The sequence below is a fragment of the Thunnus thynnus genome, chromosome 5 (assembly GCF_963924715.1).
Source record: "Thunnus thynnus chromosome 5, fThuThy2.1, whole genome shotgun sequence".
Taxonomy (NCBI): Eukaryota; Metazoa; Chordata; class Actinopteri; order Scombriformes; family Scombridae; genus Thunnus; species Thunnus thynnus.
The window spans coordinates 10,603,700-10,616,848 of NC_089521.1; the positions used below are offsets into that span (position 1 = coordinate 10,603,700).

The following is a 13,149-nucleotide window of genomic DNA, read 5'->3' on the forward strand; positions in this document are numbered from 1 at the left end:
CATTTAAAAGAACTGCATTGTTTTATTGCCATTTTCAGCATACATCCAACACCCCTATGCATTTTAGCTACATGAAGCATTTACATTACAAGTCATGTGTCAACAGAACAGTTTAAAAATTAGGATTCATTTTCTTTACATATAATACAGTTTGCACACATGTTAATAAATATCAATACAATCATGTCAAACTTATCACACACCATCTAAAACAACAACCCTTAAAATTATGTAACTTTTTTTATATTCACAGCTCATACCAAATCATAAATATAGCCTCTAGCATTTCTGCGCTGTCAAACAGTGACCACCTGGACTTTTACAGTTGTTGAAAAAGGCTATTTGATTTGACTGCCCGCCAGAGAAACTACTGTTCCTGTTTGATGCAAGTTGCTCCTGAAGCACTTTACATATCTCCCACGCCCCATTTCAAACCATCTATTGGTTTGTTTGGGGACATGCTGTATAAAAGAATCTGAAAAAAAGACAAGTAAAAATCTCGAGTTCCAGTGAGATACACAGATGTGACTGCCAAAAAAAAGTTAACTCAGAAAAATAAAATATAACTTAAGTATAGAGATTGAAAATGAAAAAGGCATCTTGTTTAAAAGGTAAAATATTAACACTGCCATATACTGATGTAAGTGTTGTGTAGTGTGTAAGTTCTTGTGGTGTACTCCTTAGATATTGCAGCAGTATCCACCAACAGAGACAGTCCTGTGGCACAAGATGAGAGAAGTGAGCTACACTGATCTCTATTAGCGACAGTAAAATCAGCTGCATTAAAAGATAATATCACAATGGTAACACATATGCTGAGAAACTTGAACCTGAAAAGACGGTTCCTTCCAAGATGACTTCAACCGTTGGTTTACTTTGCTACTGTTTGTCATAGTAGGAAATGCAATATCGGATATGGACAATATTTGTAAACATTAGCTGTCAGTGTGATATACAGTGAATAGCATCTCATGGAGAGGCCCATCATTATCAAGTCATGTGAAATGCTGAAGTGTTCATATATAGTCTGCATTCTATGTCCTTGCTAACAAGGACAATATAACACTATGTTTCTCTATGTGCCTGCAGCCTTCATTCCTGACATGCAATGGCTTTTGGGTGCATGTGGGTTATGCACAAATGTGAGATAATGAGATTCTGGGCACTCTCCTGTGAATGCAAAAATAAAAATGTTTATCTGTTAAAAGCCAACAAAGATAATAAATACATTTTAAAAAAACATGGCCATATTTAATGGATTCTTAGCGTTGACTCAAAACACTCTGTGAGGGGAGAGAAAAAGAGAGAGAGAAAAGAGCCTTCTATTGTATCTTTTTGATTCATTAGGATGAGGAGGTCAGTTTGTCACTGGATAGAAAGGCAGCTTCAGCAGAGGATGTCCTTCCTACAGTCCAACTGAAAAGGAGAATGTGAGATTGAGACTGGAGATGTAACTCCGGGACATAAACAATCCTCTGAAGCAGTCCTTTTCAGAAATAAGAGAACCCTCATCGGCTGTAAATGTGACTTGCTCTACACAACTATACACAAAAACACAATTCTTTACAATTCCTTTACATCAGCAGGACCGAACTGCATTCTTCCCTTTAGATAATTGAGAATGAAACAAGTCTTTAAACATTCTCCCATAGCATCCCCCACCCTGTTTGAGAGGATCCACTTCAAGTCTGTGATGATAAAGTTGTGAATGTACTCGCCTCTCCAACCACAGAGAGAGACAAAGTGATTAACTAGGACTGCCTTTGGGCAGAGGATATGTAAACGTTACAGGCTGCTTCAACTGCAGTGTCAGTGGCAGCCATGGTGTGTGTGTGTGTTGGGGGAATCTTTACACATTCACTGCTGCAGGTGTGACAGTTTTAGACCAACTGCCTGCATCGGTGTTCAGCAGACTATTCTGATCAAAGATGACCGTTCAAGGCAGAGACCGCCTATCACAATTCGACTTTTCCCAAGACTTGATGAGCAATTGCTTCAATCCTCTTAAGCCCAATTGAGGTTGAAGCCTTTGGAGAGCATGACAGCCTCCAGGTCCTTGTCTTCTTCCTTCTCCCGAAGCCTCTGCTCCTCCAGGAGGGCCACCAAGGCATCACGCTGCTCCACCACCTCCAACATCTCATTCAGGATCTGTTTCTCCTGAGCGAGCTCCTTCTCAGTCTTCAGGTGGTCTAAAAGAGGCAAAGAAAACAAGGAATTAAGCCAAGAGAACAGATCATATAGATACTAACGAGGAGCTGATTATCAGTCCTGCATTCACCTTCCACAGCCATTCGCTCCCTGAGTTCCTGCTGCAGTCGGCTCTGCCGGTCCTCCAGCTCCAGCTCTCTGGCACTTGGGAACAGAAAGAAAGAGGATGGATGAGCCAAGTTTGTATGACTGATGATATATAGCTTTAAAGTTTCAATGGTTATGTATATTATTTACTGTATCATAGTATGTTTCACAATGATTATGACTTCATAAAGGCTAAACAATATTTTTAAACAAATGATGATGTGATATTAGTAATAATCATAAAAATAAGTAACAAATCATATTACATCATGAGTAGACTCTGTTATAATTACCTTATGCTTTAATAATAAAATTGTATTTTAAGACATTAATATAATAGTATTACATCATCAGGCACTTAATCACATTAACAGGTTTCATTATAAGTCTTAGTAAGGCTAGCACCAGGGCTCCACAGATGACAGCATTGTTTGTTGGTCTGCTGGTCCTAAACTTTGGTCAGAGTGAAATATCTCAATGACTACCCCCATAAAATGTGATACAGATAAACATTATTTATTTATTTATGATTTATTTGATAGGGACAGATACAGTGTCCACAGACAAACTGAAAACAGCTATCTGATGCAAGCATTGTAGTGTTTATAGCAGATGCTAATTTACAACACCCATCCCTAGAGGGATTTTTGTGAAAATAAGAGATTAAAACGGTGAGGTAAAAGGAAGGTAAACTAAGTACACCATGATACAACAAAGCACGCATTTAGTATTAACATAGCTACAGAAAACTAGACACAAGTACTGGTTTGTTGCTGAATTAACCAGGATTTGGTAGCTCTCTTAAAAGTGTTGTTTGCAGCAAATTTCAAGTGATTAGTTAGTAAGTTCCTGGACTTTGCTCCTTTTACAGAAAAAGTTGTCTGAGCAAAAGATGTTCTGCAGAATGAGACTTTACAGTTGTCAGTTGAAACTGCTCTGATGGATCTGCTGCAGCTCTGCAAGTCTATTTTAACATTTAAACACAAGCTTTACATAATGAAAATAGTCAAGTTTGCAAAACTTTAAAACTTAAATCTGGTATTTACTTAAAATACAGCAACAATGGTACCTTATTTGCTTTTTGTTCAAGATTTTCAAGGCCCAATTGTAAAGACACTATGAATTTGATTACTGACAGATGTGAGAATATCATTGAATTTAGAAAGAGCAAGGCACAGTCAAAGCAATTTCTTATCATTTTAAAACAGCTCAGGTTAGCCTTAATCGTTTTACAGATCTTTTTAGTATGACTTGACATTTAACTGAGAATCTAAAATGGTCCCTGAATACTTTATCTCTGTTACTCGTTCTGTTGTAGGCAGCTTTTTAATGGAAAAACAGACTTTGTTTTCTAAGTGTTTAGTGTCAAACAGGAGACATCAAGCCGATACTTTTTCAAAGTTTTTGGTTTGCTTATCTTCAACAGCATCACAGGTTTTGCCAGACACATGACTGTATCGTCAGCATACATCTGAAGACCTATACCAGGGCATATTTCTCGCAAGTCATTAATATAAAAACTGAAAAGGATGGGATCCAGGACAGTTCCTTGGGGGATTCCTGTCTCAATTTTGTAAAATACAGACTTGATGTTATTAATCACAACACACTGATCACAACCCTTTAAATATGATTTAAACCATGACAGTGACCGTTTTGACAAATTGAACTTTTGAAATTAAGATTTTTGGATTTATTGTATCAAATGCCTTTTTTAAATCCAGGAACATTGTGCCTACTACAGTTCTACTACTAATCATAGGCTTTGAGGTTAAATCCTGATGACTTAAGTGATCCCTTGACATGCCTCTAGTGCTCTCCCAACTCAACAAAATTTCCACTTGTCCAACAATTAACAATTACAATTCCTTAAGTTGATGGGAAGACCTAAAAAAATTAATAAATCACCAAATCCAAAGAATTTAAGACATCATCATTTGACACAAGTGTACATACGCTACATAAGAATATAAAATAAAACAAATATAATTTCCAACTAGGTCCTTCAGTACTTCAAGAATTAGCATAGAAACCACTGAAATGGAAAGCATATTTGACTAATAAGTTTGAGTAACTTATCCATCTAAAAACAAAGTAAGTGAGAAATGTACTTACAATATCATGAGCTCTGACTCATAGCGGACCAGGGCATTTTTCTCCTGCACCAGCTTGAACCACTCTTGCATTAGTTTGGGATCATCCTTCTTGCCCATGCCTGGAGGAAAGGAGGAAGCACAGAGTGGGAGTGAGAGGCCGGATGTGCTGAGAGCTGACACTGATGTCACAAAGACGAGGACCGACACAGGCAATGCAATGACAGCCAAGCCAGGATGTCCTTGCTGAGGGATGGTGAGGTGGAAGGATGGACTCGACACCAATGTGGTCAGTCGGGCCATACTTATTATGGCGTACAGAAGATGGCGTGGAGCTACAGGTTTCAACTTTAGCAAGTGCGCACACGCATACACACACTCACGCACGCACACACGCACGCACACACACAATACCTTTTGTTGCAAAGTTGAAAGTTTGTGTTACCCAGTTTGGACTTTGTGTCAGCCGTCTCCTATCATTTTTTTCAGAGTGGGAGGGTAGTAAAAAAAAAAAAAAAACTAACACACAAATCAGTAGCTAAGACATAACACAGAGTAAACCTAAGAACCTTTGGAAATTCTTCATCCTCCCCTGCCCACACATTGACCATATTGAGCAGAAATAAAATCCCTTTAGATTCCATTTATGCTGAGCAGTTTGAGAGTAGAAAAAAATGAATTATTCTGCTGCCTTTACATATTCAATTACAAGGTCTAATGTTCATGGGATGGCTTATAATTTAGACCAATAGCGAAGTTCACACTCCTCTATTAAGTCTGCCTCCGGGAAAAGGCTGTTCGGTGCTACTGGCATCATGCATTGCAGTTGTGCAGCTTTCACAACCAGCACAATCAGTCAGAGTGCAGAACAGCTGCAGACTTTTCCTGCAGTCCCACTGGATGCAGAGACCAATCTATGTTGCATGCTTAGAAAGGTCTGCTGCTGGGGCGATGCATCCTTCTCATTATCTGACTGCAGCAGGTGGAGCCAAGCGGTTTCAGTGAAACACCGGAAGGCAAACCTCGATGCAGCATGACATACTTAGCTGGGGAAGAGGAGGCTCTTGCAAAACGAAAAGGAAAAAATATTGTACACACATAAATCGCATGGTTGTGGTCTCGGGGGCTGGCTTTCGCTAATTAACAGACAAGGGACAGAGAGGCAAAGCTGCAGAAAGAGTTGCTCGCACTGGAGAGGAATACAACATGTGGAGACAAAGGAGGAATTTTTAAAAAGAAGCAAGTTTCCAAACCTATCCTGCAATGGATGTTTTTCTTTTTCTCTTTAGCTGTTACAACCTTTCAACCACCACCACCCCTCAGCCCAAGGCTCCAAACACAAAGGAAAGACGAGCCACCAATACAAGGCAAAAACAGCAATAAAAAAAGTAACAAAAACCGGATCACACACAAAAAAACAAAAGCATGTTTCTTCACACAGATTAGAAGCTCAGGCAAGATTTCCACTGACAACTGTTAGATTCGGAAACAAACCAGATGATCCATTAATGTTTAAGTCTTGATTTGTGTAGGACTTGAATATTTATAACAAATTGTCACACCATGCAAGATTCTCACTCCTTGAACTACAAACTTGCCCGCGAGAAAGCCACGTCTCAGGTGTTCATCGCTCGGTTTTATTAGGATTTCATGACAACATAACACACATTAATATTTATCCAAAGCATAAGGGGCAGAATTCCTAAAAACAACTGAAAAAAATGGGATACTGCAATGAACTATGCAGCTTTACGTTTCGTTTTAGCTCAACAGAAGACAGAGCACATGCCACTGGATTAAGACACACTACAGCAGAGTAGTTTCCCCGTTAAGTGATTGTAGCCACTAATGGAAGACAAATCTAATCTCCACCTCCTTTTTTTTTTTTGAGCTATTGCAGTGCAATACAACTACAAACTATATACTTCAGTGTGCAGTATGTTTTTAAAACAAACTCAAGAGAATGAGGCAAAGCTGGAGACTCAAGCAACACAGACAACATAAAGGATATAATAACTGTGTATTGTCATTGTAAACAAGTAAAAAAGACCAATAAGTGTCACAGCATACATTCTGACACAGTCAGCAATGTTGTGCCAAAATGTACTTATATTTGGAGCACGACAAAAAAATATTCATCTGCAAGGGAAGCTTTTTTTCCCCCGTAAAAACTGTATTTTTCAACAGTTTTAGTCAATTTCCTCATAACAAATACCTCAAAACTATTGTTTTGGGAACATTTTGGGGAAATCTACTGAGCCTGATTACACAAAAAACGGTGAGGACAGATAAAGGAGGAGGACTGAGTGGGAGGAAGATGGGGAGGGGCGCGAGGGGGAAGCCCAGTTCTGGAGATCCTTACGGTTGCCATGGTAACCTGCCACAACCGTCAGCCGAGGCGGCGAGGTTACGTTACCTTCAGGGGAACAGCAGGGGCACAGGGAGAGAGGTCTTCGGCGTGGCATCCCCACAAAGGGCTCAACTTCCACACAGACAGAGGGAAAGAGTGTGAAAGAGTGACGTAGATGGGTGCATCGGTGGGAAAGAGAGAAAGAACGGTGGAAATAATGCAGGAGGAGTAGAGACGTTACAGAGAGAGAGAGAGAGAAAAAGAGTAGGAGGCACAGGGTGTGTGAGGACAGAGGGAGAAGGGCGAGGCGGGGGAAAGAGGGTCGTGATGAGGAAGAAAGAACATTGAGGAGAAAATCAAAAGAGGGCAGCAGCATTGTGATAGGGAGAAGACAAATCACCTAGGGAGAGGAGGTGGGAGAGATCAGCTTTGTGGTGCGAGGGATGAAAAAAAAAAAAGGAGTAGAAATAAGAAACGGAAGTAACAGAAGACAGAAAACCTAGAGCACAGAAAGGGAAAACAATTGTACCGTTTGATCTTGCATCTGTAGTTCTTCTGATACGCTTTAATTACGCAACAGCGGCCTATGTCAATTATGTATGGTATGGGAATAAAATGGTTTGCAGTCATATGCCCAGTGTTTATTACAATCTACAAAGTTGTTTAATCCTATTATCAAAGCCATTACTGATCACCAGGAGATCCATCTCCTTCTCAGACGATAATTGCCTCTTCTTGAATGATGTTTCAGCCTCTCCTTGTAAACACCACTTGAACATGTTTAGAACACCCGGTTTAATTTGTTGCCAGTGTGGTAACTTTTGAAGCGTAGCTACTTTTTGAAGTGCAAATTAGGACTTTTTTTTTTTTTAATATGCACCCTCTAAACAGAAATTCTCACAAAAGTAAGATCATAGATAGTGGATACTAATTAAAGAAACCCTAAAGTAAAGACTGTTTTTTTTTGCTTATTGATACCTCAACTTGTTGTTGTTTGGGATTCACTGTGCAGAATGATGTATGAGCAAAGTTTGACACATTCATTCATTCTACCTATGAGCATGATTCGTGACATTACAACTAGTTTCAAAGCTAATCGTGGTCGAATATGAAACTTACATGAAGTGTGATGTGGAAACTTGAATTCTACAGCGCGCATACATTGAGAATGGACTTTTATATTATATATGTATATTGGCATATTCATACATTCTGGATTTTTCAATAATGAAGGAGGTGTGGATGTAATTTTAATGATTTCTAACTAGGTGTTTGAACTTTGGCAAATTATCAATCAAAGAGGTTTTTTTTTTACAGGTCTTAAAACATGTCTGGAGGGCATGAATGGCTGAAAAAGCTTCAGAGAGATTATGGGGATAACTGGGAGAAATACATATTTGATAAAAACACACAAATAGAGGCTCAAGTATGATAGAAATGTGAGTTTCAAAGCTAGAAGGTGAAAGAGCTGGGAGAGTGAAATACCAGATAATTACTACAAGGGACTATCACAGAGAGATCAGTTAGGAAACCTGCAATGACACTTTTGGAACAAACCTGGTTGACATCCCAGTCTTAATAAAATTGCATGGCTCCGTCAAATATGCTCCTGCAAATATGGTTAATGAAATACATCATTAGCACTTAAAGCTTAATTATCCTTAATTGTTCGATAAGAAAAAGAAGAAAATAATGACAACTAGCAGTCTACAGACATATTCATCTTGTTTTTAGTATTTGGTGCCCCAACCATGCTAATAAAGCAATCATGTGACCTTATAAGCCTGGCATTCAGTCAAAATGCATCAATTCCTCTTCATTAAACAAACACGATAGCTAAGACAAAGAAAACTAATAAAAATGTATCAGCGAGTAGGAATTCTCCTCCATGACACATCCAGAACCCTGCAGACACACCGCATCCAGTTGCGAAAATTCAAAGTGCAACACTGATTAACTGTTTACAGTATTCAAACATACTACATGGAGTGAAATGAGCTGTATCAACCAAAAAATAAAAAATAAAAACAAGTTAGATTTGAGTTGATGATATATCATGCCCACGCAGTCAACTAATTAAGTTGGAAAAGTCCTTTTGGGCACTTATATTCATCATTACATCAAAACTCCACGCGATCTCCTGTCTGATGAGTGACAATAACCAGCAGGACAAAACCACAGAGCGGCACAGATCCTGCTTAAATATGTTGAAATGCACACACAGCCTTCTAACAAAAAAAAAATCTCCTGACTTCACAACAGACATGAGGAGGACAAGATGCATTTCACTCATATTCAAACAAGACCACAGCAACGACAGATACCACGAGACGTCCCACCCAGACACGGTGGACACAGACCGATAACAGTTTACACAAAGCAGCTAAGGGTCAAGGGTTGCAGTATTGTCTATTAGTACACTTTACATACACACTTGGGGAGTTATGCAACTGAGCAGGTATGAGAAAGTCAGGGGAGCCGTTGCTGGGACTACAGGACAGAAACTACAGCAGCACACAGCTGTGAGGAGAAGCTAAGAACAAGGCCTGCGGTTTAGTATGAGTCAGTCCAGAGCAGGTTATACAATACTTTCACAGTGTATGTATATGCAGGGGGGGGGAGGGGAGGGTGTCTGTGTTGAAGTATTTGCATAATGCAACATGTGCCTCTTTTGTATGTTAATGTGCCTTTTTTTCATCTGTGGTATTTTTGGTACAGCAAAATCAACAACAAATTACAATATGAATGTATTTTAGCTTTGCTGTGCAAATTGACTTGGTGAGATGAAACAAACAAATGTCAGAACACGTAATCTTATGTTACACTGTGGTCAGAATATCATTAAGAATATTAGGACAGCTGTAATATTTGCAGGGTGGAGCTATTCCATTTTTTTTTTTTTTAAATTGTCAACAAATCCCATGAAAAGACCAAAACTAACAATGTGTTAGTCCATCTCTGAAGACTTCCAGACTTCCCTTCCCTGCCTGTAGCTTTCAGCCTCAAGCTCAATGACTCCTACTGAAGATCTGAATTTTAAAAAACAGGTCACAAATATATAGTTTCATTTTTTTAAAGAGGCTAGTGCAGTGTGGAGTACATCTATCGACTCAAGAAAAACTACAGTGTGACTCATTGATTATTGTATTTTTAATCCATTTTTTGGACAAAAAGGGAGATCACTGATTACAATATGCTATATCAGGCTTTAAATATAGATAGTATCAATTTATTGTTGGTTTTGGTCTTTTCATGGAATTTGTTGACAACAGAAATATAGAAGATAACCAGTCTTAGCCTTCAAACCTGAATCCCATATACTTTTATATTGTTTTCCAATTTCACCCAACATGCTGCTACTTTTTCTTGAATTTCATGTATTAATGAATGTGCAACAGATTGACAAATCTTAAATTAGTACATTCTGTATGTAATATGAAATTGTCAACAATACCGGTGCGTTATTCTTTTTTGTTTAATTTTGTCACTATTTTTGGTCCTCAGCACACGTTCAACGTTCATTTGAATGCGATAACGTGTATTGCAGTTTGTATTTCTATTTTTGCAATATATTGCAATTTGTATCTCTGAAGCAGTTTGTATATACTCTGTGTGCAGAGGAGTGACAAATAAAAGTTACTCATTAATTCATTGATTCATCATTCATAAGTTTACAGAGATCAAAGACGATCTTAAGAGGACAGCATGAGGCCAAGTGTCTGATCTCTGTTTGATGTAAAGAGTGTCTGAACTAAAAACCCTGGGAGAGTGGAGGGAAGGGGGGGACGGGGAAGACGGAAGGAGGGAGGGAGGGAGGGCAAGGAGCAGAAAGTATTGCAATGAGGCTAAAAGCCAGCCAGCCAGCCAATCAGCCAGCCAGCCAATCAAGGTAGATATGAGGGGTACAAAGCTCAGGTAGTAAAAAAAAAAAGGGGGGGAGGACAGATTTGGTTAGCCATTAGGTTAGTTTAAAGCGACAGATTTGAAATACATACCGCCCAGATGCAAGTCCAGGATTTCACTGTAATTAGAATCTCCCCAATAGTCTACAATGACAGGGATATATTAGAGATAGGAGTTATTTCACACAGCCCCAAACTGGGCACACAAACACACACACACACACATACAATTCTCAAACAAGTCATGCATGTTCTTGCAAACACACAGATACACACATACACACTGCAGAGACACTCAAAAGAAAGAGAGTCCATCAGTACTCACCACAGTGCATAATGCAGCCATGTTCAGCTTGTGCATGACTACATTGCATTTCCCAAAATAATAAGAAACTGCAACATAGATTTGCTGTATTGCTGTTAACTGGCTCAGTCTGCTTAATTTCACAAAAAGCTTCTACTGTGCTTTGTGTTGAAATTGAGAAAAATTTGATTTATTGTATTTAGTCCAGACAAGGAGAGAGGCTCAATTTGAGGTATTTACTATGCAGTCCATATGTGCCAATGTTCTGTTGCAATAATGTAATGGTTTAATGCTTAATTATTTCAAACTAAAAGAGCAGCTGAGTGTTAATGAGATCTTTGAGTGGAACAGATAAAGTCAGAAACAACTCTCTGGATTGCTGTTGCTTATTTCCAACACCACAGTAACAAAGATAAGATATTTTAATAGATAAGATCTCAACAAATATCTGTATCAAGGCAATCAGCCACGAGAAATATTTGCAGAACATGTTTTAATAAAAGGGGCCTGTCAGCCTGCAAACCAAATTTAAATTAGATTTCTTATATGTACTGATTGTATTCATAAAATGTAACGTGATCTGAGTCTTGATCAGAGTACAGAAACTCTCCTCATTGAGAGGCAGTGAAGGAGACAAAAAACACATCCAGAATGAGCACACACACAAATCTATGTCGGGACACACATTCTCCTCATCGCATGCAGCTCGGACTGACGATGGCGGACATGTTATGAACGAACAAAGACCAACATGTTCAGAGATGGAGAACTGTTGCAGTGTGTCACCACAGATGGAACCTACATAACAAGTGTCACATGTCATTAATAGAAAGGAAACTACAGTAAATCTAATACCTGATCTTCTTTTGTGCTGTTTGGGTAATGTATAAGTACCTTTATACAATCCTTTAAGAGAGTAGAGTGGTAAACAAGTTAAAACATACTCAAACATATGATTGGAGAAAACAGCTGATGGGGAAAAATAAATGGCCAAATTTAAAGAGATGCACTTACTGTCTATGTGCATGCATTTTCATAATAAAAGCTTTTGTTTGCCGTTGAATAAATTAGGATGGAATACGAAGACCTCATACAAAACCCACATCACGTAAATAATGTGTTATTGCTACAGAGCGCTGTTCATGCTTCACATGGTTATAAAACTGTACCAAATAATGAACTGTGCTGCTCGCTAACAAATCATGTGTTCCTCATCTTCGAAGTATATTGTCTGTGATAGTCCCTTGTCAGGAATAATTTGGGTTTATTACTTTGGAGAAACAGAAATGTCTTTCCTCACACAAATCTACAGTAGGTGCTGAAATATGCTGCAGTTCAACGGTAAATGCAGCCGATCATTTCGACACAGTTGCTTTTCTGAGGTAATGCAATTCTGTGTTACATCATGCTAATCACTGATGTCATTATTATTCCCTTGGGAGCTTGAGAAAAAGGCAGAATCCATATCACATAAAACACGTTTCTCACAGGGCAGGCGTCGGTGAGCAGCAGACACAAAAACCAGATGTAAATTGTCATACGTGCTGTAAATCACTTGTGAAATATTCATAATAAGAGCGTTATAAGTGTTATGACACTTATGACACCCTTTAGTTCACTGAATATGACTGTTGCGTCTAATCTGCAGTAGCATTTCTCATACACCGAGCCACATGGGATGGCTAGATCGATCAAAAATAAATAAATATAAACAATATATGAACATATGAGTGACAGGTTTTTTACCTGCTTCCCCTCGCAAGGCTTTTTCCACAGCTACACCCCTCTCTTCAAGCTGCCTCTGCTTCTCCTCCACCTGCTCTAACTGTCTCTGGATAATCTGGAGGGACAAGTAGGTTAGAGTCACATTATTAATGAAATGCACAGAAATACAAACACACAGACACACACACACATACAATTACATTATAAACAAGACAAATTACCTCAAATGGGCGCACAGAACAATAAAATCTACTACTAATTACATCTGATTTGTCCCAAAACACTGTAAAGCAGACAGCTGCAGAGGTTAGCTCTAACACTCCATTGATCAAACAGTTTACCCTCATTAAAAATAAATGTCTAGTGACACATGGGGAGTACTGCTAATTGGAGATGTATTGATGTCTCTGGGCATCCGAGCCTGTTCTGATGGACATTTAGCATCAAATTCCCTCTTTGTGTTTCCTCGGACAGTGTTGA

General features: G+C 38.8%; 1 protein-coding gene across 36 annotated transcripts in view; it reads right to left on the bottom strand.

Annotated features, from left to right (window-relative positions):
- Window positions 1–2: 2 nt before the first annotated feature.
- The window catches only part of mical3a (microtubule associated monooxygenase, calponin and LIM domain containing 3a), a 92,840-nt gene continuing 79,693 nt past the window's right edge, over window positions 3–13,149 (bottom strand). For 24 of the 36 annotated variants that reach the window (XM_067589137.1, XM_067589143.1, XM_067589142.1 and 21 more), the window contains 6 exons: window positions 12,691–12,784; window positions 10,734–10,784; window positions 6,751–6,870; window positions 4,411–4,510; window positions 2,279–2,352; window positions 3–2,189 (listed from right to left, as the gene is read on the bottom strand). In XM_067589137.1, coding sequence (XP_067445238.1) covers window positions 2,005–2,189; window positions 2,279–2,352; window positions 4,411–4,510; window positions 6,751–6,870; window positions 10,734–10,784; window positions 12,691–12,784 — 624 coding nt within the window. In that variant the 3' untranslated portion in view covers window positions 3–2,004. Of the gene's footprint in view, window positions 2,190–2,278; window positions 2,353–4,410; window positions 4,511–6,750; window positions 6,871–10,733; window positions 10,785–11,128; window positions 11,851–12,690; window positions 12,785–13,149 lie in introns of those variants that run through there. The other 12 variants (XM_067589144.1, XM_067589173.1, XM_067589169.1 and 9 more) reach the window with 7 other exon arrangements.